Source organism: Crinia signifera, chromosome 19 (assembly GCF_055691185.1).
Source record: "Crinia signifera chromosome 19, ASM5569118v1, whole genome shotgun sequence".
NCBI classification, from domain to species: Eukaryota; Metazoa; Chordata; class Amphibia; order Anura; family Myobatrachidae; genus Crinia; species Crinia signifera.
In genome coordinates, this window is record NC_139226.1 from 119,299,063 (window position 1) to 119,326,115 (window position 27,053).

Sequence of the window (27,053 nt, forward strand, 5' to 3'; positions counted from 1 at the left end):
CACCATTGTCTTTTCAGCTCGAAATACAAAACAAGCTTAACAGTAGATGTCAGTGAAATGATTGAGTAAATGATTCTACAGTAAGTAGAATGGATTAAGGATTCTACAGTGGGGGCTTCTCGCACTGTGCGGGGAAGAGAGTTCCATAGAGTTGGAGCAACAAAGTTGAATGCTCGACCCCCAGATGAATTCAGGGAGATTCTATGTAGTGTTAGAAGTCCTTCTTTAATGGATCATAGTAATATACAGTACATATAGTTTAGTACACTTTATGCGCAGTTGAATTAATCTTAATTCTGGAGCCTAGCAGACACTTTATTCATACTGCAGCTCTCCAAAGTCAAGTATGCAGGTAAGCCACTTTATGACTTGCTGAAGTAGATGCAGGAGCTGTTCTGGATAAAAGGATCTACAGCATCTAGATAGACAATCAATCGGTCAACACCAAAAGGTTGACAAGCACAATGTGGCAATGTCAACACCAGAGCACATGGACAAGTAGTGTAGTGCGTACGTTTTGCTCGCATGCTTCAAGCCAGGTGCCTCACTCTGCTACAGCTGTGCTTGGCACACTATACCATTCCCAATCCAAATGGATGTTAACGAATGAAAAAGTAAAAAAAAATGATGTCCTCTTTTCATGTGTAGATACTTGTCTATGAATTTTGTCAATTTTGACCTTTTGTCAATGTTGACCTTTTGGTATTGAACTATTGATTATCTATCTGGACACTGTTAACCTATCGTCCAGATACCACTGGAACAGGGAGGGCAAGCAGCCAGCCCGTATCACCCAAATATTTTAGAGACACCAGTCAAAGTGGTAATTGTGGGGCATGGTGCGCCCACCATCTATAGTTAATATGGGCAGTTTCAGATGTGTCATGATTCAGCATGAGTTTTGCCCAGGAATCTGCTACACTGGTCCATGTATCTGATCGGGTTAAGGCTGGTGAGGCCCGACGAGAGGTAGTTGCTATTTGGGTACTGCCATCTTCATTGGTCACATGATGTTCAATGACTAGGCTTTCTAACCTCTGCTAATCAATCGCTGTCCAATCCCAGTCCCTCCAAGGGAATAAATACAGTACCCTGCTCTGGATCACCTCCCCACTGGGACAACTTATCATGCATATCATGTTGTTGCTATCTGTTCTTCTTGAGCTATCAAGATGCTACCAATAACCAGTTGCTTCCTTATCCATTGCTATCACACAGCTATATTCCAGTATCCTTGGATTCTGTCACCATTGACCCCCTTGCTGGGGTCACCGGTGAACACCGTGGGCAGTTAGACTCCGCGCCCCTGCTTTGGAGTCTAGCCAACTCCCATGATAATCATTAGAGAGCTATAGCCATCTGGCTAAATTCTCTGTTGCACCTTCTTCCACATATCCAGCTCCATCTAATAAAGAAGTTCCACAACAAACACCCCCTGTGACAAGATGGAAATAATCCCCTTTCAGGCTGCTCTTTATCCTCCCGCTCCACAGCTCTTCTACACCTGCCTCCAGCGCCTTACTCTTCCCTGCATCCAGCTCCAGGCCCTCTAGTGTGCTGTTGGCTGGCCACCCCCCTAGGACCAGCCCTATACCCTGCAAAGTCTCATTACCTTCAATGCACAACCTCAGCCAGGGTGTGAGCTACTGTATAAGTGGATCCTGTCACCTTCTACATAAAGTCACTCACATGTCACAGTGATATTTTGGGGGCATATTTATAATATTTGGGAAAGCACATGAAAGAGCAGGAGACCATTAAAATGTAAATATCCCTTGAAAGTTATTTTAATGATATTGCAGATTCATATAATGAGAGTAAACAAGTAATAGCACAGATAAAAAGCAAATAATAATAAAAATAAAATATATGTATATATGTAATATAAAATGGCTTTAATTTATGTGATAAAAATTCACATAAAAATAGTTACTGACAAATTTTATTATGTGAATTTTTATTACATAAATTACAGCCATCTTATATTACATATATAATCTTTTTATTATTATTTGATTTTCATCTGTGCTGTTACTTGATGTTTACTATCATTATATGAATGTGCAATATAACTAAAATCAATTTAATTGAAGTGTACTTTATTAGTCATTTGACTGGATTGTTTAGAAATTTGCAGAATATTCCAGGATTCTCATATAGAAGCTGCTAAGACAGCATAGATAAGTCAGTGGTTAGATAGACTATAAATCAGTGGCGGCTCCTACCTCTTTCGGGGAGGGGGCTGCCTCTGGCCGCAGGCAGCCCCCTCCCTTGTCACTGCCGCCTCTTCCCATCCCCGGTGCCTGTCCTATGATGACAGGACCCGGGACTGGCGCAAGTGTGATAGTCACGGTGTAGGGTGGGTAGGGTTACAGTACCTTTTAGTTGCTAGACTGCATGTGTGTGTTCCAATGAGCGCACAAATCTGTGAATTAGCAGCTCCACCATTGTGTGAGTGACAGCAATCTCACTCTGTTAGAGTGCTGAATCTGCACTTACCCACAGGCAGTGATGGCGTACCATATGTGTATTGCGCAAGGAACACGTCCATTATGGTGCCATATTATATTACTAATCAAAGTGATTACTGAAATTGTGGTGCAGGACACCCCCCCCCTTGTTTTCTTCCAATCAGATAGACTAACCATGGAAGGGTTTTTACATCTTGGCGGAAAATGCTTTCTTATTGCCTGAATAGCATTAATAAGAAATTTCATTGATTGGGTCTCAACAAACAGTAAATGGGCCCCCTAATGTTGTATTTTTACAACATTAATACATTCTTATATGGATTCCCTATAATGTTCTCAATTCTGTTTTCTACATAAATGTGTGTGTCTAAGTGTGTATGTATAAATACAGATAGATATCTCTGTCATCAGGTAGGTATTGTGGTGGGTCAAGCTGTCCCTGGAGTTCAGTGATGTACAGATGGAGCAGCTCTTGTTTAGTGAAAGGGGACGGGCGAACAAGACGCTTGCGCGATCCCCTTCTAATGGAGCTCCCCGTCGGTCACCACCGCCACTTCGTCACTGTACATCAGTCGCCGACGCCTCCCCGCACCCCCCCCCCCTAACCCTGCACGTCTCCCTGAAGCGGAGACGAGCAGGGTTCCCGTCCTCCGCTGCCAGAAAACTGGGATGTGCAACCCAGTCAGATGGAGCACCTCTCCACCGGCGATCGCCAGAGGGGACAGTCTTGCTATACCCGGCACTGGCTGAGAGTTGATCAATCTGGGTGCTGGACGGGGTCCCGACAGTCGGGATCCCGACTGTTAAAACACAGACAGATGGGTTCCGGACGGCCACCGGCTATTCTCCCTCATGGGGATCCACGACCCCCACAGAGGGAGAATAGAGTACGTGGCAAGCGTAGTGAGCCACCGTGCCCGCAGCGTGGCGAGCGCAGCGAGCCCGCAATGGGCTTTGTTGCGCTCGCCATGCTGTCTGAGTCCGGCCAGTTGGGATCCCAATGTCGTGCTAATGACTGTCGGGATCCCAACTGTTTGAACCCTATACCACACCCATCCATCTGTAGGGACGCCAAAATTAAAATTCGATCTTGCCCCCAACCAAAATGGTAGAGGCCGTCCCTGCTTGCTGATACACCTTTGAAAATTTGTATTATTTAGTTAAAAAGGAGCCAGAAGACAAGTATGTTAGTATGTCACACCAGTGCTTCAGTAAGAATCTATTGAAGCTGATAAAATGCCATGAGAAAAAATAAACATTTGCTACATTAATATAAGTTTTCATCTTTAATTTTCACAAAGTATGCTAAGAGTTCGTCTACATGTACAAATTTATTTCAGGTCATAATATAAATTTGATTATTTATTAAATAATCCATTGTATTAGTACTGGATATCTCTAACACGTGTCTTACATTCTTTGCAGGAATAATTTGAAGAGGGATCTTCTCAACTTCATGGATCTAAAGAATCTGTCTATGTATAACGATGAATTTAATAATGGCACCAATGGTACGGACATCGAACAAAAGACTCACTACAATTATTATGCCATGCTTCTTACCCTTCTCATATTTGTCATCGTCTTTGGCAATGTTTTGGTGTGCATGGCAGTTTCTAGGGAAAAGGCTCTACAAACCACCACCAATTACCTAATTGTCAGCTTGGCTGTTGCAGATCTTTTAGTGGCAACATTAGTGATGCCTTGGGTGGTATATCTGGAGGTATGTTTCCTATATTACTAATCATTTGATCAGTTGAACTACACGTTAATAATGTTACCTTTATATGTGTATGCTATACCTGCATTACTAAGTAAAATTTAACCCTTTGAGTGGCGATGTTGCTGTGATACATCCTCAAAATATCCACTAAAAATGCCAGCGCCGCTCACAGCGACTGTGATTTTAGTATAAATAAATATAAATACAGCCAAGTCCATTCATTGAAGTTTAGTTAAATATCGCACCCAAAAAAAGAACAGTCGCTGTGAGTGATGCTGACATTTTTTTAGCGGATATTTTGAGGATCTCTCACAACTAAGTTGGCACTCAAAGGGTTAAGATCTATGGGTGTGCAAATTATCAATATGTTAAATGTGTCATAGAAATATAAACGTTTAATGGCAATACACAGAATCATAACCTACCAGAGCTACACAGCTTATATCTACCCTGGGGATAATTTATATTGCTATTACAGATGGAGCGCTAGTGGATCTTGCAGGGGTTGGCGGTTGGATCGCCATCCGCCAGCCTCCGCCAGCCCCCGCCAGCCCCCACTAGCCGCCAGAAGGGGAATCGCATGCATCCCCTTACTACGGAGCTCCCCACCGGTCCCCGCCGCTTCGCTGGCAGTTCCCACCTCCCTGTTCCCCATCTCCCTGAAGCGGAGACGGGCAGGGTTCACGTACCCCGCTGCCCGGAAACTGGAACATGTGTCCCACTCAGATGGAGCGCCATCTCGCCAGCGGGGGCAAGCTGGTAACCCTGGTGCTGGCTCATCTGTATTTGTAAATGAAAGAAAATGCAAGAGATGTGCAGTTTCTTGAGCTAGACAGAGTCCCAGTTTGGACCCTATGGTTTGGAAATCAGCTTTAAAATCTGCATCTTGGGTATTGGATTGGTTGTAATTCCCCCTATGTGAAAATGAATGGACTATTCCTTCAGAAAAAGAACATGGGTAGAGAACTGCTTGAAGGATAAAAGAGACAGCATAGTTATAAATGTAGCATAATCCAATTGGCCTAAGTTTATTAATGGTGCACCAGAGTTAATAGTATTAATTTTCTTATCACTGACCTTGAAAATAGCCTAGAATGTAATATGTCCATATAGTCTGAAAATACAATAAGCTATGTGTGATTATTATTACAGCAGGCTAAATCTCAGTATATAGAAAGGTGAGGTAAGCTTGGCCATGGGGAATATTTATGCAAAGGTTCTAATATCAATGCTACTCTCACAATAGATAAAACTATGGGTAGTGTATTCGTATTCAATAGACTCCTTCACTCAAACATCAATTAATTGAATTTTCCTCTTAGGCCACTAGAGAGACTGGTCTGAATTCCAAACCTGCTCATATTATGTTACTCTTATTCAAACAACTGCAATGTTTCAACTTAAACATTCTCCCAATAAAACGATCATTGGAATTTCTGCCAACTTGGTAGACTAATTTATTTAACCGTTGGGGGCCAGAAATGTAATTTTGTTCACAGTTTTCCCAGCATACCAATCAATCATTTTTTTGCTGGAAAAGAAGGATTAATGTGTCAATCCTAACACCATAAGCATCCAAAACCTTGAGGTACAGTATGCGTAAATAATTATTAAGCCAGAGTTCAAGGTGGCCCAGCATCTTTGTAATTATTAAAAGGAAGAGAACCTTTGAGTGTAATGGATTTTGTATACAATGAGGAGTTTACTTGCTAGAGAGGAAATAAAAGGGAACAAGGAAAGTCCAGTACATAAACTATACTGGCATATAATTAAACTTAGGGCTTGATTCAGAGTAGTACACAAACCCAATGGCCTTCTACGGAAAGGTCACTCTCAGTTCCACAAAGCCTAAGCCTTTATCACAGGTTATGGCTATTTGAGGATGTGCCAGGGGTGGGGAGAGCCAGCATTCAAAGAAATTAGGGAGTTACATCTTTGTTTTCCGCCAAGGCCAGGTTCTGTGAGTTTAGGTTATATTTAACTGAGCTGTGACTGCTAATGTGAATATCTTGGGTGTGGTATGACCCTCTTACAGTTGGATTTCGATGGTCCTTAATACAATTTTGGAATCCCGACTTCCGGGACTCCATCAGGGGGTAGTGCTACAAAGACCCTTGCGGGCTCACTTTGCTTGCCACAATGCAAGCTTGATCATGGACCCAATAAGGGACAATAGCCCCTGTCAGTCGAGATCCCGACTGTTGGACCTTTAACAGTCGGGATTCCAATTTCGGACTAATGACATTAGAATTCTGACTGTTGGAGCATTATCCAGCAACCGAGTAGCTTTAGGATGACTGTCAATTTTGCAAGTGATCTAATACTTCATATTAGGATATGAATCTTTCCTATGAAAAACCTCTATTCAGCTTATTTACTATTTATTTATTAACAGTTTCTTATATAGCGCACACATATGCCCCAGTGGAGCTTACACTCTATATTCCCTTCCACATATACACACACACACAGGCATTTTAGGGTTAATTTGTTGGGGGCCAATTAACCTACCAGTATATTTTTGGAATGTGGGAGGAAACCGGAGTACCCGGAGGAAACCCACACAAGCACGGGGAGAATAAAGAAACTCCACACAGAGCCATGGTGAGAATAGAACCCATGACCACAGCGCTGTGAGGCAGTAATGCTAAACATTACACCATCCGTGCTGCCCAATGTTATATCATTATGAATTAATATTGTGCTTAGCTTTTGGATCTCTTTTCTTTTAGTTTGCTGCTCATGTTTGTCCACATGCTTTACATTAAGTGGAGAAAGTTACTCTCATTGCAGTGGTTGACTGTACATTAGGGTAACAGTGAAGCAGTTGATAGTAATGTCCTTGAGCCCTCTGATTAGTAATGATGTTATTATAACCTAGAAAATGGCTGCATGTCAATCTACCAATCCTGTACATCTTTACTGCTGCAATAGTATAGACAATCATTACTCTGAGAAGTCACATGGCTCCTAAGATATATCAGATAAGCAAGAAATAAAGTCATTATGTAAATGTACTGTAGGTGCTGGAAGGAACAGCAGGGATTGCAAACTTATCCTGGTAAAAGGCAAGTGAATGGACAGTTGAAAGCCCAGAGATATACAGTACATACTCTTGAATTCCACTTCCAGAACACATAGACCCAGCTTCAAAACATAAAGAAAAGTGGTAGATTTGCCATTATTTCGCCCAACGTGTATGCAGAGCGATGATGGGGAAAATCGATGGGCTGAAAATCGCTCGGTGCATACACTCAGCAATTTTTGCCCATCCAAGCAATCTTCATGGGGCTGGATGACATTCCATAGCAGGATGCTATGGAAAGCTGTTCACCCCATCGCTCATCTGCTGGTAATACCATCAGATGAACAGCGGCGGCCTGCAATGATTCGGGAGCGTGCCTCAGCACTCACCACTCATCGCCGGTCCGTACACGGCTTTTCAGCTACCTGTTAAAAGACTAAGCTGCTTTCAGCTCCAAATTCTCCAGTGTGTATTGGCCTTTAAGTGGTGTTCTTTGACTTTATTTATGTGAAGAAATAGTTGGGGCGATACTGTCCCTGCTATGGACAAACATTCAGCTACAATACAGCAGGTTACACAACAGAATTGCTGATAGCAGTCACTGGCACTGTCGTGTATAAGATAAGATTGAATTTCCGTCTACAGTACCTTGACAAGTAGTGATTTTGCAGCTCCTGTACTTAATAGAGTTCTATTTTTGTAAAAAAAAAAGAATCCAAAACTTTACAGATCTACTATAACTTTTAAAACCCATTAGTATATAAAACTTTGAAAAACAACTTGTGTGCTGAATTTCAGATGATTTGTATCAAACAGAGAAATTGTAAGTGACATAATCTGATTCACAAAAAAGTGCCAAATATAATTTCATTATCTGGTGCCCCAACCTTGTTGAGTTTACTGTTACTGTCTCATAGTGAGCTCACCTACAACTGAACTATGTTTTTAAAAAGTATGTATTTTTACTTTTACATTTCTTATACAAAATTGAGCTGTGTTGCATTAAAATACAGTAGTTTCAAAGCTTGATGGTGTGCTATTAACCTATTATGTAGTTCTAAAATATCATTGATGTGTATTACTTGTGTGATTTTAGGCTAGAACCCAACATTTAGGTTTATTTATATTAAATATTATTTAACATATAAACAATATTTACAATTTAATTATAGTATTGTTTTGAACAACCTGAATGTTTCTTTGTGTTGCGAGGGGTCATTTACTAATCACATCTGATGTGCACCACCAAACACCATTATATACACCACTGGTCCATCCAGTGTTACTAAGAAATGCCTCAAAAAACTAAAAATGATAATGATGATTTAGATGATTATGATCTAGACCAGCAGCTGTGGGTCCTTACCTCAAAGTGGCTCCCGGCCTTCTTAGCATGGGGTCGCGACTCCATACTGCTGACCATCAGGCTGATGACTTTTCTAATCCCAGTCATTGATTCAAGGAGTTTGGAAAATCTGTTGAGTTGTCTGTTATGTTAGACTCCTCCCATCACTCTGTGCCTCCACAATGCTGCCATGTGTGTGCTGTTTACTTACTACACATGTGATGTGATGATCTTCTGCAGTAACTTTCTGGGGTCCTGTCATTATTTTTATTGTCTGATGGGGACCCAGAGCAAAATAGTTTGAGGACCCCTGATCTAGTCCACTGCATGTTTTGCAGGTCTCCTCACAGAGTCAAGGGAAATAATTAGCTCCACCTGTAGATCTTTTAAAATGTGTCAGTCAGTAATGAGTGAACCTGTTTGGTGACCTCGAAAACATGAACTTTGTGGGGTCCCAAGGACCGAGTTTGAGAACGAATGATCTAGACTTATATGTCTTGGTGAGCAAAGATAAAACAAAAATAAAGTAAAAAAATACATTGTTTTCTGTGTGTTTTTGTTAAATATATGGCTTATATTGTAAATTTCTAATGAAGAATATGTACAGGGAGATCAAAATACTTCAGTTACAGTAAATCTGTCTGATCTTTGTGTGTTTATGAGTTTAATAATGCCAAACTGCTTTATCACTGCATCATAGTGGTTAAAAAATGGTAGTCTATGTAATATATCAGAAATTTCATTCTAAACAGTGGACTGTCAGCTCATCGGAAAACAAAATAAATTCAATTTCAAATTGGATAGTCTGTATAGGATAAACTCAGGGCCGGCACCACCACTAGGCAGGACTAGGGCACCGGCCACTGGAGGGCGGTACTGAGCCGCCGAGGCACCTTAGAGAGGTACCAGAAAGCAGCGAGCGGGGAGCAGGTGAGTCTGTAATCCTCCCTCTCCCCTTCCCGACCCCATCCCGCCCGTTAATCAACGCTGCCCCCCGCGCCGGCTGCTCCCCGCTGGGGGGATTTCAGCCCGGCAGTATCACCCGCCACAGTAGAGACTGCACTGGCTTCACTGTTATTTGGCATTGACTTCCTATTGGAAGTCCTACCTGCCAGTCAACAACATAACAGGCAGTCCCATCAGGAAGTATTCCCTTCCTCCGTGACTGTCAGTCCAAGCTGTGATAAGCAGAGAGCTATGCCTTGCTGTGTGGCCCAATTTGGTTTCCATGGGCTGCAGCCGATGCAGCCAATACAAGCTGTGGATATGCCCATGCTCAGTAACGTTGCTGATGCTACATATGCTCTCGCCCCAGAATCCTGTAATCTGCATTGTACAGGAGCTTGGAGCTGTCACTATGAATGGCGGTGGGGACTGGAAGCAGTGATGGTTGGAGAAAAGGGGGTGTCCTGGAAGCGTAGCTAGCGACAGTCCATCTCCTTCAGTGAGATATGAACATTGCCTATGTTAAAATGTATCATTACCACTTAGCTATTCCCCTTCAGCCATAAGTGGAGATGCACTTGCTTTTTCTGTAGGTCTGCATCACCTGTATTTTTGCACACTCAACATGCAAAGATCTAAATTATTCACATTACTGTACATTGCATTATCCAAACTGAGTCAAGTCCAATTCTGCGTCCAACCCTCCATCTTCAACTTTCCTGAAAAATATTTCCTCCCTTCAAAGAATCTATAAACTATTTTAGACAGCCAATTTAAATTCATTTGAAAGCTTCCCTACATTTTCTATGAATTAATTATGCACTTATAAATGATATAATTTGTAACAGTGCCAATGTGTAACGTTTATTCTAAATATAAATATTCGCTTTCAATATATTAACATAAATTAAATTGACTTATGAGCATAAAATGTGCCTAGACTGTGGTGGATTCATCCGCTGTGAAAGTCACCATATTCCGATTAATGCAACCTCCAAGGAATTGTAATTATTAAAATATTTTGCTCTGCGTAATGAAATTAAATTTTGCTTCTCTGTATAAATACATGTCATCAACAAATAAAACCAATTCTTGCATCAATTAACTCATTCAGTCTTGTTAAACTAGATTTATATATCAGAGCAAACGTGATTTCATGTTATCTTTTATAGATATTGATGTACAGCTCCATAGAAAGAAAAGCAGGTAATAGTGGGTGAAGGGGGTATTGTTGCTATTTTGGCCCAAGATGGTTAGGGGCCTACATCCAGAGCCCAATTCCAATAAACTCAACTGATAGTCAGATCCATAGGAGAGGTGAATTAGTTGCTCATCCCACCTAGTACTGTGCAGCCGCTATTGTGATCACCTACATTATACAGTATGAATGTTTTAAGATCCACATCCACATCGTAGCCTGCTTCAATTCAATTACATCTGACCAGACTTATTCAACCGGTGATCCGGAGGCGCCGGGGACATCGTGGATGGTAAGTATAATGCACACCACACACACACACACACTACACACATACATACACACACAGACACACAACACCCACTAACACAACCCTATCCACACCATCCACGTCCTACCCCCAGTGTCCACATGGGTGTGGAGTTAATTTTAGAAAGTGTGGAGACCGCAGCGAGCCACCAAGCCCGAAGCGTGGCGAGTGTAGCGAGCCCCGCGAGGGGCCGCATAACCGCGTCCCCTCGCAGGGCTAGCTGCGCTCGCCACACTTTCTAAAATTAATTCCACACCCACGTGAACACTGTGGGTATGAAATGGATAGTGGGGATATGATCCTTTATGTATAAGCACAGGTCAAGTTACGGAAGTTATGTAATTTGCGTAAATTACGTCATTTGCGTAAATAACGTCATTTGCATAACTTATACAGTTTACGTAGCCAGCATAGTGGTGTATTGGTATTCTCAATACACCACTACGCAAACTACGTAATGGGCGCCTGTCTACTACATACTGTAAGTACCTTTTTTATATTGAGAAATATATAACGTGGGTATTATTATTTAAAGGGGCAAAATAAAGGTTTTGCTTGATGATATCTCGTGATCAATCTACTGCTGTATCCAGCTAATCAATGCAAAAGAAAATCAGTACCTTTTGTTTCCTGCATTGTAAAAAGTCAGTCATATTGAAGTAATTGGCGAACGCCAGGCCTAGGACAGCATGCAACCACTGGAGCCTTCATGTGCAAGCTCCAGCTTCACCCAGATTTTTAAGTTGATTCATTATAAATGATAAAACTTGTATTAATGCCTACTGCTATGCATAGCTGTTTCTTCAATTACATTAATTACAAATAATATATATCCTTTTGGAAGGTGCTTGGGACAGAAGTTAAACATCAGTCATAAACATATTAAATATGCACCGAAATAGTGTAGTTTCTATGGCTTAGAACAGGGGTTCTCAACCCTAGTCCTAATGTACCCCCAATAGTCATGTTTTGTTGAATCATGCACAAGTAAGTTAATCAATCTGGTCAATAAATATCCCATCAAAACTTCTCCTGGTGGACATGCTGTACTTGAGGGTAAAGGTTGAGAAACAGTGACTGAATGAAATATTAAACTATGCATTATTTTGTACTGAGTATGATGGAAGAAGATTATCATGATTTTGATGATGATGATGATTGAATGTTTAAATGAGAAAGAGACTCAAGAGCATTAAATGATAGACAGCGGTAGTCATGCCCCTTTGACAAAACTTGACATGCCCACAACAATGGAATTAGCAGTAATTGTTGGCATAAAGGAATTACATTACACAGCAACCTAACTGGACCTGGAACCAGTGCTCAAAGTGGGCCAGTATACACTGGTATGGCATACCGGCACTGCTTTTTTTTTTGGCGAGTGTATGGCATGAAGAAGGATCGTCGGCGGAAGCAGCGGGAGCCAGTGTGTAGAGGACAGGCGGTGTGAGGCGCAGCAGAGAGCACGGCTTCCTACAGCACATACCCCAGGCAGCCTGCAGAGCAGAGGAGAGAGCAGGCAGCAATGGGGGGAAGGATGAGTGAACACGACAGCCGGAGGTCCATCTGCTCCCTGCAGAGAGCTGGCAGCACTACGAGGAGGGGGAGCCGAGTCAGTGGTACAGAGGCCCCCAGGAGGAGAGAGCCAGCAACAGGAGAGCGGCAGCACGATGACGGCAGCAGGGGGTGTCCCTGCAAAGTGTCATGCCAGACGGCCATGGGATTGGAAACACCCAGCAGGAGCTAGTCACCGAGCAGGTACACAGTTCATAACACTGTGGCCCCATAAAACCCAGACAGGGTCCCCTACACCTGTCCCATACACATGGTGGCCACGAGACATCCAGTCTGTGTGATCCTCCCAGCACTACAAGCTATCTCCAGGGACAGCATCACCTGCCTCCCTCTCATTAATGACAGCCTGGAGCTGAAGGCAGTGCGGGGAGCCTGCTAGTCTTACTATTAATTATACGCCACAACCAGGGAGCCAGCTTGTCCCCATTATGTGGGAATCACACATAATGTGTATAAGGGGTTTGTGGTGTGGTACACTACACTTAGACACACCCCTTTCAATGGGCCACACCCCCTTTTCCGGAGCACGCGCGCATAACTACTTCCTTTATTTCTCCATACCCCGACTTTAAAATTTCCACTTTGAGCACTGCCTGGAATTATAGCTCTAACCATAACATTAACTGTGACCCCCAACCCATGCTCTGTCAACATTATGCCTGCTACCATTATGACTATGCTGGCCTTTGTTCTGTCAACATGAAGGTGCTAATAACCTCACCAAATTTAAGGACACATTTAAACTGTGCTATTTCTCTTTGGGTGGAATGTCTCCAAACTCATGTACCTATGGATATAGCTGCCATCATCTTAGAAAGGCTATTACAATGGACCGCTACTAATAATGGGCCAGATGTATCAAGCTTCAAAATGTGATAAAATGGAGAGTGATCAAGAGCCAGCCAATCAGCTCTTTACAGCCATGTTACAGGCTGGGTCTGAAAAATAAGAAGTAGGAGCTGATTGGCTGGTTGTTTATCACTGTCCACTTTATCACTTTTTACAGCTTGATACATCTGGCCCAATGTGCTTTATTATATAAGTAGAGCATTTTTGCTTTAGATAATATATTCAAATATTTGTATTACTTTTTTAGTTTTTTTTATTCACTTTTTTTATAATCAATCTGCTACTGAAAGCAAAAGTCTCCTTCCAGGGCAGTGTCCATATGTGAGCTGGCAAAATTGATTTACCCATGAGCATAGGAATCCAAAGTTTAGCCTTTTTTTAATTAACTGTATCAACCACTGATTCTTTCTGACGTGATGGAGTTTTGTAAACGTGTATTAAATGATCCATGTAAATCCCGCGTATGAAGAAGGGAAGCCTGTGTCAGATATATTTCCTGCACATAGAATGGGGTATAAAATCAGTGGGCAGGACGGGTTTGCACTTGCAAACACATGATCCCCCATATTGGGGGAGTATGCCTTGTAAATGACTGCCCCTTAAAAAAAACCTTGGAGGTTGGCTGGCATCCCCCACAGCGGCGAGGCATGCACTGCATTTTATCTTGCCCATTATTTGAAAAGATAATTGCATTTCCATAATATAATAAATCCGACTCACAATTCTGCACAAATCTGTGGTCACTTTTACTGCAACTGAAAATCAGCTCCTATATTGTTGAGATCCAGAGATTTCAGGTATTGTAACAAGGGGCCTTATTTAGACCTGTTCACAAGGCTACCATCGATTGATTTCTGTACCCTTTGGCCGCATGCGAGGGGATTTGTTCTCGTACAAATCCCCTCTTATAGGAATAAATAAATTCCCCAGTGTGAACTATACAGGCGCTAGTGGGATGGAATGTTGAGCTAGCTGCTCACACCCAGGGGAGGGTCAGTCCCCAAACATAATGAAATGTAGACAAGAAGAAAAGATGGTGGTGGAGCGCTTATCTAAAAAATCACCACAAAATGATCAATTAAATAATATAATAAAATATAAATTTAATTCAAAAGCAACATCTAATAAAACATGTAATAAATTATATAAGGTAAAATATTATCCTAATTGAAGAACAAGTAAAATATATTATGCACAACTAAACTTGATGTTAGAAGGACAGTGGAAGGTTATACTTAGTGTTAGTCCCGCTTGTTCCTATTAATGCTCCCTCCTGATAATCAAACTTGGTCTCCCATTTTGTACTCCATATGGAAACTGGTATTGTGGGTATCCATAAACCTGACTGGAGGCCCGGGATCTTATTCCTGATGATGTAAGGATCAGGTTACCCTGTCATCAAACAGGTGGATCTCCAATATATGAGCAGGTGGTGATGTCCCGGATTGAAATGTCCAGTTGGAGGATGTAAACCAATTCTGGGGATCCAAGATGAAATGTTTAGGGGAGCTGGTCCAAGTAATATTTAGGGGAGCTGGTCCAAGTGGGATATAGGAAAGAAAGTCCAATGTCCAACAACAGGTGCCACTAACGCATTTCGTAAGGTATGGAAACGTTGTCAGAGAACAACGAAACGCGTTCGTTTGCACCTGTTGTTGGACTTTGTACCCTATATCCCACTTGGACCAGCTCCCCTAAATATTTCATCTTGGATCCTCATGGTTTCACATTGTACTTTGTTGTGGGATTTTTAAACAACTTTGTTTCATTTTCAGAGAATCAAATCTATTTGCTGAAATTTTCTCCAGTGAACATTATAGCATTCTATTGCATATGAGGTATTGAATGTATACTCATTGTGTGGCGTCTTATGTCAGCTTATTTATACAATTATAAAGTTCCAAGCTGTCTATCACTCTCTTACTTAACTGAAATGTGATTTTTTTTTTACATTGTGCTTATGAAAGAGGCCCCACATGAACACGCATGAGAACAGAAAATGGAGAAAAAAGAGAAAAACTATAAAAATGTTGATTTGTTTTTTTCCCCGTGAGTCTCAATCTTCAAGGCAACATAATTGTTTTATGAAATAATACACGATCTGCATGAGAGATGTTGGGTAAGAAATGCTCAGAAGGTCTCATTCAGGGAAACATTTTAATGTAGAAGCTTTCTTGCACATTATGGTGTTTATATAATAGATTCTGTGGAAAAGGTCATGTAAAATTAGCACAATTGCATTTACAGCGGGATATAATGTTGGCATGTGTATTGTGCAAATTGTGTAAATGTGTCAATTGTATACAACATCCATGGATTTTATCTATAATATAGATGAAGATAGAAAGGGCATTTATGTTGTGGTGGGAGTATCCAGATGGAACAGGAGGTGGCAGAGATGTACTCTGTCATGTTCCAAAATCTACAAACAAGGGGCCTGATTTATACCTGTTTGCTAGGGTGCGTATATTGGCAGGTAAACGCTGCCTGCCACCCTGCCGAACATCTGCCCCTCCTGCTGCCTGAATCCGCTCACTAGCATGCGAGCGGATGCATTTACAGTACAAACACATCCGCTTCAATGAGGCCGAACATGTGAAAAGTCAATGGTTGCTCACCTAGACTGACTTTTATTGTGGCCGCAGATAGCAGAATTCACGGCGGGAGCTAATGTCATGTGATGTCAGCTGCCCACCCAAAGAAGGCATCGACACAACTGCGTTCACAGGGATAGGCCCAGTGTTTCTATGGGCACGCCCACCATTTTTGTGTGCACGCCCATGATATGCTGTGCGGCATCCTGCGTCTGGCCCCTGCCCGCCCCACCTGGAGCGAATGAGGGGTTTCACATATCGCACATGTGCAAACCTATAAAGTCAAACGGGGAGCAACGTTGGCCCGCTACAAGCGTGTCTGAATCACCCCCAAGATTTGGTTTTAGCGTCCATGATTGATAAAAGAGAAAACATACATGTAGTGAAGCTCCCATGATTAGTGGGGAAAGGATACTGATTTTTAATTTCAGTCAGATGAGCTGTAAGCAAAATCTTGGCCTCTAATTTCAGTGCACCACTATATAAACTTTCCGCATTAAATAAAAAATTAAAGCACATTTTTAGGCTACTTTAAAAATGTAATAAAAAGTGTAAGCATGCCGTAGTCACGTATATGCTCACTCCCCTCACACCATGTAGAAAAATAACCGCACTTTGGGGGTTCTGCAGACTTGATTGGTTATGTGCTAATTTGCAGAGCTCTGTGATCAGAAAGCCGCCGCCCCACCAGAGTGAAATCCCGCCCTGTTCAACACCGCAAAAGGCTTGTAAAAATATTGCAGATTGGCAAATAGCTGCAAATCCTTTCAACTCACTCACCATCGAAAGATTTTTCCAGTGTGTGCTGTCTGTGTGTAATCCTACAGTACTTGGCCAGTGTGATAGAAACAGGCTGATTGGGGCCAATCAACTTATAAATGGCTCACGATTATCAATGGATTTTAGCATTGGATGGCCTCACACATTCGTACATTCGTATGTATGCACAGTCATTTCATATTCGGCCAGCCTGCCAATTCACAGCCCAGTGACCAGGTCTGAATAACCCTCTTTGTTTAGGTTGTGACAATCCCCATTCTCCTGGAGTGGTTGCTGCCTCGCTATCCTGGTGAACAGACTACTTTACCTACAGCTGGAGCCCCTCTCATGCTTGCAGGGGCTGCATAGGAAGGGGGCGAGCACGCGTGAGACGCTCGGATGCAATTTTTTTTTTTTTTAGTTTCAGTATGTTACAGTATGTCATTAAATTCGCTCAGTTTTCTTTTTTATGTATACAGTACATTTACAAAACTTGGCTAAAGGTTATCCAGTAGTTTTTCAAGTTACATTTGTAATACACATAAGTAGCTACAATAAAATATTTTAAATATAATTTTGTTTTTCTTGCCAGTTAATAATGTACCAGTTTGGCATTAGAACGATAGTGTTCTTAGACAGGTTTTGAAATATCCTTTACTGTTTTCTTTGTATTTACTGTATGGGTTGACTGTGTAACTCTCCCTTTTTATTTTGATTAGCATCTCACTCACAACTAATTCTCTCTGTACAAGATACATCTGCCCCCCCCCCCCCCCCCCTGCAGTGCACATGGTTTTGTCCATTTGATAAGGAATTTTCCCTTACGAGTGAACCAGAATACAGGCCAATATCATTAGCGATATTGTTCAGTGTTCACCTGCAGGTCTGGGAAATTTGTCTTTGATCTCATGCCAATTTGATGAGTTATGTAAATGATGACTGGTCAACACTGACCAACAATTAGTTTACAGGTGAACATTTTGTGGAACCACTCCCTTTACCTACTGGTAGGGTGAGCTGTTTGTAAACAGGAAAAGACCAACAACAACTGATGTTAAAAAAAATATATATATTTCTTGTAATGTAATAAAATGCACTTTCATTGAGGTTTTAGAGACACATATTAAACATTCTAAAACTCTTGTCTCTTTAATTTAAACAGAAACGCATATAAACCCAATTACTTTATATAAAAAAATAACGAATGATAAAAATAAATATGAGACATTTTTGAATTAGTTTAACATGATAAAACATATTGGGATGATATACATTAAACATAAATAAGACACCATTAAAAAAATAAATGGACTCATTGTATTTCTGAAGTGTATTTCTGAGTGCCTGAATGCTTCCCCAGGCAGTGAATAGTTTATATATTGTATTTTGTATGCATGGAATGTTTTCTGCATTTAAATCTGAATACTCGGAACAGAGCATAGGTGACAAAGGTAGGCGTGGCCAGGGGTTAAAGTGAGGGGGAATTGGGTGGGTTCCACCACCTCTAACGGTGAGGTGGAACATTTTAACCTTTACATTGGCCCTACACAGTGATTCTCACAGAAAAGCATTCTAGTTAGCTGGGGGATGCCAAAAACCCTACCCCTGGCCCTGTCTCTGCCTAATGGGGGGAGGGGGTAATTAGGTGGCATAGAGAAATTAGTTCCCCCACCTCAACATGACCACTTTAAGCCCTGAGCGTGGCCATACTACTGTGGGTTAAACAAGGTTCAAAAAGTAATCTTGATCAAAAAGGGAAAAAACAATTATTACTCATTAATAATTGTGCCATATTTTGGTAAAAATATTCCTTCAATTCAAAAATTCACAATAAAGGGTATCTTATTTCCAAGAAAATTACAGTGCTTTGTCCTGGAGAAATGGTACTTGATAGATAGTGCATTTCAATATTCAATATTCTTTGGGGAACATATAAGTGACGTTGTACATTGTATATACACACCATTGACTAGCCTATCCCTCCTCCTAACCTCTTTTCATCCTCCTATCCTGCTTCCGTTCCCATCCGTTCCTACTTATCCTATTGTTTTTCGTTCGTCCACCCACCTCCTTTTTAGTATGTTAACTCTTATGAGTAGGGCCCTCCTTCCTCACGTACTCACCCTACCTCTTTACCTCACCAGCGCTCCTGCCCTGTTCTTCCCTTCCTCTACTTCATGTTCAGTCTCCTCGACAATTTCAACACCTACTTCAGAACTGATGCTGATTTTAGTTCTACCAACTATACCCCTATTTATGCTGTATTTTATCAACACACCCTGTACGTTACCTTGTAATTTGTTTTTTGTTTGCTATGTACGGCGCTGCGGACACTTTGTGGCACCTTATAAATAAACGTACTACTACTATCAGTAAAATATTCACACATGATAAAAAAAAAACTATAAAAAGGCATAATCAGTTATTCTAACAAAAAGTAATACAAGTTTTTTTTTTCAAAATCAAATACAAAAGTATACATACAGTAAAGCATAAAGCTAACATAAAAATATAGGTACTCTTTACCTACCTCGCGGGGCTCGCTGCGCTCGCCACGCTTCGGGTTCACATTGATCGTGGGGTGGCGTTAACAATTGGGGTGCCCATTTCACACTTCAGGGTGCATATTTGGCCTCTATGGGCCATTTAACATTGTTTCCTATGGAAAAATCGGGTCAATTGAGGCATTGAACAGGAAAATCGGGTCAATTGAGACATTTAACATTGTTCCCTATGGGAAATCGCGGGCATCGCGTCGGTCGCACCGCACCCGATTTTTTAGTGCATTCAATGCCCGCGATGGGCGCCCTTCTAGGTAAAGAGTACCAAAATATAAGTCTACCATTAAAATACAATCACATGCAACATGATTTTCCAGCCACAGGAGCTACTGTACTTCTATTGCAATGGAGAACATTGATTTGTCTATCAATAGGGACTACATTAGTGTGTGGAAGTGCAGTAGACATAAAGTCAGACAGATTTTGTCAAGCGATAGCATAGAATTAGTTGGGTGACAGTAGATGTGCCTATGTTAATTGAGTAAGTGACAGTTTAGCTCAATAAGATTGGGTTATTTAAGGAATTGGGTGAGTGAAGTTTGTCTTGTGAATTCAGCATGAAAATCAGTTCTGTGTCAGTCTGTGTAGGAGTTAGCAAAGTGAGACTCGTCAACTGCATAATTGTGACATCTATTATTACTTATGTTTTATAATAAATCTATTGTAAAGCTAATTCTAATTCATTAACAGAATCAATTTAACTAGATTAAGTATGCTTTTGTTTTTGTGACAGAATGATTACACTCCACAACTGCTTTACTGCTTGACAACTAAAGCACATGCATTGGCAGCAAAGTATTCAACACCCTAAAAAAATCAACAGATTTGTATTATAAATGAAAAGAAAGAAAATTAACCAGCGCTGGCTGTGCCAATATAATTAAAGAACAATCGAAAAAGATGGTTAACTTCAAAGTAAAAAATATACAGTATATACTGTATATATATATATATATATATATATATATATATATATATATATATATATATTCTAGAGAAAGAAGAGAACGGGCGCTGATAGTGCATGAATCAGTTTGAAAAAACGAATTTTTATTGTTCAGCACAAGGTAAAAGCAAGTGTGGATAAAACGTACCGACGTTGGCGGTTCTCATTCACCGCAGTCAGACAGCATGAGAGTGGTGCGATGCACCTGATGGAGCCGGTTACAATCGTCTGGTCTCCAACGTGTAGCAGCAATAGTGGGATTGATCACGACGCTAGGCCACGCCCCTACGCGTTTCGTATCAACTTCGTCAGAGGGCCCTCTGACGAAGTTGATATGAAACGCGTAGGGGCGTGGCCTAGCATCGTGATCAATCCCACTATTGCTGCTACACGTTGGAGACCAGACGAGTGTAACCGGCTCCATCAGGTGCATCGCACCACTCTCATGCTGTCTGACTGCGGTGAATGAGAACCGCCAACGTCGGTATGTTTTATCCACACTTGCTTTTACCTTGTGCTGAACAATAAAAATTCGTTTTTTAAAACTGATTCATGCACTATCAGCGCCCGTTCTCTTCTTTCTCTAGAAAATCCCCACCTGTTGGATACAGGTTAAACCTTTGTTTGTGAGATACGGAGCGGCCAGGTTAAAGGATCCTGAGTGTTATACTTCTAAGGCATTGGACTTTCTCTTCGGATTGTGGACTTTAATTTTGTCCCTGGTTTAATAGAGGTTCAGCGCGCTGTTTATATTCTGTTATATATATATATATATATATATATATATTTAATACACAATTAGTTAAACAATGCATAAAAACATTAAAAACATCCTATGCTTACTTCTAACCCCTATATCACGGACCGCAGAGATATGACTCCAATTGGTTATGTATAAGCAGCACAATATATTACCAGCTGGCCGTATTAGTCTAAAATGTGGTCATTGAATGTCCACAAAATCTTTCAATGGGAATAGTCGGTATACCTGGGTGGTTTGAAGAGCCCCGAGAGAGTCTCTGAGTAATTGTTAATGGCAAATGTCCAAACTGGAGAAGGCTTGGTCCATTTAATCCTGTGATGTAAGTGCAGAAAACCGGAGTTAATGGTGTCAGGGATGTGGGTGCTCAGCTTGTTTTAGAAATGACACTTAAGCCCTATACACACACGGGACAATACTCCTTGGTGTTGTGTGCTACGAGATGTAGACAAGGCAATTTCCCCAGTGGCTAGATTGCCCATACACACACAGTGATGTGTGAATGGGCGATCTGTGCTAACACATTGTTCTTTAGGCACATGCAGGTGATCTATCTAGATCTTGACAGCATGTGCTAAAGATCTAACAGGATGATGCAAGGGACTGTGCATCTCCATCGTTATGGGGCATACATATGGGGCGATATGTGCTTAATTTTTAAGCGATCTAGGCAAATCACTTAGAAAATAAGACAAAAATGCCTAATGTGTATGGGCCTTACACAGATTGTTCAATACAGTATTTTTATTCAAGTCAATAGGCTCATTAAGTAAACTTTCCAATAAATAATCCATTATTTGTTTAAAGATTTTCTTTAAAAGACAGAATTGACTGAAAATGCAGCTACTGTACTTGCATAAATATCCATCCGTCTGTGCAGAGGAAACTCCAACTTTACAAAGATGATAAATTGTCCTGACGATTTGCTTTCAATTATCTTCTACCTGTGGGATATCAGATAGAAAGAACATTGGTCAAATTATGAATCTGAAGGAGAGATGTGTAAATGAATACTAAAGAAGACTAAGAGACTTAGAGATAATTATATAAAATATATTTTAAATTAATACAACATAAGCGGATGGGAGCCACACACAGCGAGCGGAGGAGAGCTGTAGACATGGACTCCCTTGGTTGACAGCTGCTGTTGGGTCTGGATGGGATGGCCTATGGAAGGAGATGTCTGAATATAATACCGGAACCCACAGTGAGCACTGTGTGCATTGTTTGTATGTATGTGTGTGTGTTTCTGTGTGTGTGTGTGTGTATGTGTGTGTGTGACAGTAGGTGCCTGCTAAGCGTGTGCAACAGGGGGTGCATGCTGTGCATGCAGGTGGCATTATGCACTGTGCATGGCAGGGTGTCCTAAGAGGGACTCACTAACAGGTACTGTTAGTCTTAAAGGAGGGTGCATCCATTTGTCAGGGCACTTGTACATTGTGCACTACAGTGTGTGTGTGTGCGTGTGTGTGTATGTGTGTGTCTACCCCACTCCCCATCATGCCAGCATCCAACTGTCTGTCTGCCTGTCTGTCTATGCCCCCTCATGTGTCTAATGTAATGCCTGTCAGTCTGCCTAGCTTACCGTTCTATGTCTCTGTCCATCTGTTTATGCCCCACTATCTGCCGGTCTATGTACTCATATGGTGCTCTGTTTATCCACCTATCTATCTGTCTACCCAACTATGCACCCATACACTGCTCAGACCATCTGTCTGTCCATCTGTCTGTCCATCTGTGTGCCGATATGTGCAACCATATGGTGCTCTGACCATATATGCCTCCTTATCCTGTGTTGCAGTCAGGTAGTGTCCCTCCTACTTATCACCTCTTCCCTCTCTCTCCCTGATATAGTTTTTTTTCTCTCTCTGTCCCTCCATTTGGCACTGTCTGTCTCTCTCTCTCTCTCTCTCTCTCTTACTCTCTCTCTCCTTCTCTACACCCTCATTTTCCACCTGTGTCTCCCTCTTTCTCTTCCCAAAAATCTCTTCACTCTCTCTCTCTTGCTCCCCTCTTTCTCTCTCCCTCTCTAACACTCTCACTCCCGCTTGTTTCCTCCCTTCTTTATCTTGCATTGCAGTGACATTGTAGTTTCCAGAGTTTGCTATGGGGTCCACAAAATTCAAGTAACGCCCCTGACTGAACCTATACTGTAGATACTATAAAATGCCTTCAGAATGTGAATGATATAATAGTCACCTATTGACAAACAGATGCAATGTTTTACATGATGGAAAATAGGCCAAATGTGGGTCACCTGTGCAACCAATTTCTGGGGGCCCCCAAAAATAGAAATTGTGCTTTCAAATACATCCCTATACTATCAGCCACGGTGTCTTCATTGACATAAAATTGGGATATTTTGTGAGGAGAATAGAATAGAATACTGTTTTCTTACTTATGATTTACAGTATCGCAAACCATGTGGCCAGCTTGGAGTCTGGTCATCAGCAAGCTGATAATGGGCCTATTTTTATGTGGAATCATTGGGTTAATAGTAGCAGTCAAAAAAATGTGGAACTTTCCCAGCAAGTAAGGGCACCTGCACAGCTCAGTCATTCCATTGGTCAGCTACACGCACTCCAAACTGGAATTAGATGTTGCATGAGAATGTGATCTGCCACATTCTGACAGTTTCTTTCTCTTCTTCTACCAGCCTGTCTCCTCTGTACCAAGCAGGTTGCCTGGCAATATATTGATACTGTATTATTAGGGGATATCCTCCTTTTTAATTCTTACTTCAAGACACAGATTGGGGAGAATTGATTATGTTCTGCAAAAATTAAAAAAACAGAAAGCATATATCATCCACACAATTGTGACCGTATGAATCCTAGCTGTTACATACTTTTCTCAGCAAACATATTATTTTGTTTTTGATATTTACTTAGACCTATCATTTTCCTTTTATCTTTGTCTGAAATGTATTGAGAAATGTTTTTTTTTTAAATGCATACCATAAAAGTTATATTGTAAATTACAGTTAAGAGTGCCCCAGCACCAGAGTCTATTTCTTTCTATGGTTTCCTGCTCAAACTTGTTTTGACTCTTGAGCGCACCACTAACCGTGGTATTGGCCTATAGTAGTGGCACAATTCACACATGTTGGTTCCTATATCACCCTCCTGCACTAAAGGAGCATTTACCGATTTCTCAATACATGCGGGTTATCCGAAATAACTCAAACCGTGACACCATGGAGATCCAACTTAAGGAAATGACCGACAGATTTGCCCAACGGGGCTATTCGGCAACTACTCTGAATCGATGCCTTGCAAAGGCCAGAACCAATATGAGGCGTCCACGTCTGAACTCTTCCACTACCACCAAAAGTCCATCAAGGATGGTCTTTGTGAATCAGTACGACCACGTCTCTTCCATTGTCCAGAAGAGCCTCAAGAAACACTGGCCCATCATCTCTTCTGATAAAGCTCTAAGATTACAACAATTCGGTCCACCTATGATTGCCCACAAACGTGGACCAAATCTAAAACAACTCCTCATGCGCCCTATGATGAGCCCCTCTTCAGAGAGCAATTTGACTTGGCTCCATTCCAAACGACCCGGGTGCTTTCGTTGCACTGGATGCACAACTTGCAGTAGCATGACTCCAGGCATCTCCTTCCCACATCCCCACTCCGGCAAGCCCATCAAGATCAGATATCGCCTCCACTGCCAAATGGATCATATCATCTATCTCCTAAATTGCCCATGTGGATTGGCATATGTAGGAATGACTACTAGGAAATTCCGAGAAAGGATGGCAAATCATAGGAACTCCATCCGCTCTGCACTTGAGACCAAGAAAGCAGACTTACCCATACCACGCCACTTTCTCGCAGCGGGCCATCAGAACTCCAACCTACGCTGCCGACTCATTGACTGGGTACCACCTTCACCCCGCGGTGGCGACAGGGGACTTCAATTGCGTAAACTTGAGAGTCGCTGGATTCATCGATTGGACACGATTGCCCCCCGTGGACTCAATGAGAACAATCCTCTATCCATCTTTCTGAGACAGTCATAATATCATTTATTCTTGTTTGTATGCTTCTTATGCCCGCGGCCAATATATTTGGTCTAATGTGTTATATTTGTCATTATTCTTTATCTTTTATTTTTTTCTTTATTCTTTATCCTTGTTATTTTGCATGTCATACTATCGGTGGACCATTACCCCTTTGGATAACAACATGAAGCCTCTGTTGCTTTAATCTAATTTCGCCTTTGGCGTATTTGTATCTCTTTATGTCATTCAAAAGTTATGCAGTATATCCCATACTATAGTCACTATTCCACCATGATACTGCACCTCTATATTCCTACTTATTGTATATTCTGAAACCTTTATGGTGATTGTGTAGATATGGTCTTGATTATCCATTCACCACCATGGTGACTTCTCTCTTCTCTGACCCCTCTGGAATATATCCCCATTGCGTTCACGTCTATCCTGGTACATATCCCCCCCATTTCCTACCAAATCCCCAACACATGGTTTAACCCACACTTTGCTTAATAAACCTGGCATCTATACTTTATCACTCTAACTTTATCTCTCTATTCACATATATCTCTCTCCCTTGGCTCACTCCTATACTGCTCTTATCTAACACCAGCCCCCGCTATTTAGTGCATATACCATATTTATATTGCGCGCTCCGATTACTGTATGTACCCAGATGTATTTGAACACAGTGACACCGTCACTGTTATGTTTACTATTAGTGCCTTGGTATCCCAGCGCAATATTCTTCCCCTCTGAACCGTCCATTGGACACACAGCTCCGGACTACCCGGAAGCTGTGCGTTCCATTCTGCGGTCCACGGGCCGCGTCACTTCCGGTTTCACCGGATATCAGCGTGCGTTCCAGCAGCCTGACACGCAGGCTAATTCGGCGCGCTCGCTGCACACCTCCGCCCCCTTTTAACACATAAATAGCGGGACCTGGACTGCACTATGGTGGTAGCTGACTCTGATCCTACCAGGCAGAGATTACTTCCGTCGCTGACTACCAGACTTCAATGATGACTATGTAAGCTGTAACCTGTACCTCGCTGTTTCTATACACTGTCTGTTTCATTCCAAGTGTATTTATGCTATATGTTTTCTTTTGTGTGCCTTAGGCTCCTTGATAATGGTCCATGATTTGGACCGAAACGTCGGGGCTGTCACACTAAATATACTCTTTTGTCTATGCTGGACTCTGGTGATTCTTTATTGATTTGATTATCTATTCTTTGGATTTCACAAAATTTGTTTTGTGACTGGCGAGTGCTCGCCGTTCTGCTCCCCAGTGTGCAGATACTTGGATTATTTTTGAGTGCATTCCCTTTTTGGGTTTGCACTTTTGGTTGGGCACCCCACTGCTGTGTGTTTTGGTGAGAGTGCGGTCTTTCCCAGTATATATATATATATATATATATATATATATATATATATATATGGTGGGTAGGTGCGGCACTCAGCTCTCTCATACAAGAAGAAAAGACGACAGGACCATGTCGACGTGTCGTGTCAAAGTTTCAGTGCTTTATTTATGCACTATCATCAGGATAAGTTCAGTAACAATGCATTACACTCTGTGCTTTAGGTGCAGGATTTAAAACACTTCTGTTCATTGTCTTTGTAGTTTATTTGTTTGAAAAACCGTCTGAAAAACAGTTTGCATCCCCTATGCTGGGAACATGAAAGGGCTACTATGTGTAGCATAATGCATAGCATTTATATATATAAACATACAATCTAAGCAATGACATATTAATTACCGGAAATAACAACAGTGTATTGCACAGTGGGTTTTAATAACTTTTTGGAGATGGTTCTTATTAGCGATTGTTGCTTTTTTGATAGCTTAAATTTTCATAGCAAGATTGAATGCAGTTCATTTTAGCTTAAGTATGTCAGCATTGTAACAATTTCCAGCTCAGCGATTGAATATTTATTACTTGCAATATGGTCGGCAAATAGTTATTTATCCCAAGTGGATTT

At 41.5% G+C, this 27,053-nt stretch overlaps 1 protein-coding gene across 3 annotated transcripts in view; it reads left to right on the forward strand.

Annotated features, from left to right (window-relative positions):
• DRD2 (dopamine receptor D2) overlaps positions 1-27,053 on the forward strand; it is a 322,451-nt gene that overhangs the window by 177,746 nt on the left and 117,652 nt on the right. For 2 of the 3 annotated variants that reach the window (XM_083163234.1, XM_083163235.1), the window contains exon 2: positions 3,897-4,194. In XM_083163234.1, the coding sequence (XP_083019360.1) occupies positions 3,928-4,194 (267 nt within the window). In that variant the 5' untranslated portion in view covers positions 3,897-3,927. The remainder of the gene's footprint in view (positions 1-3,896; positions 4,195-27,053) is intronic. The other variant, XM_083163236.1, reaches the window with a different exon arrangement.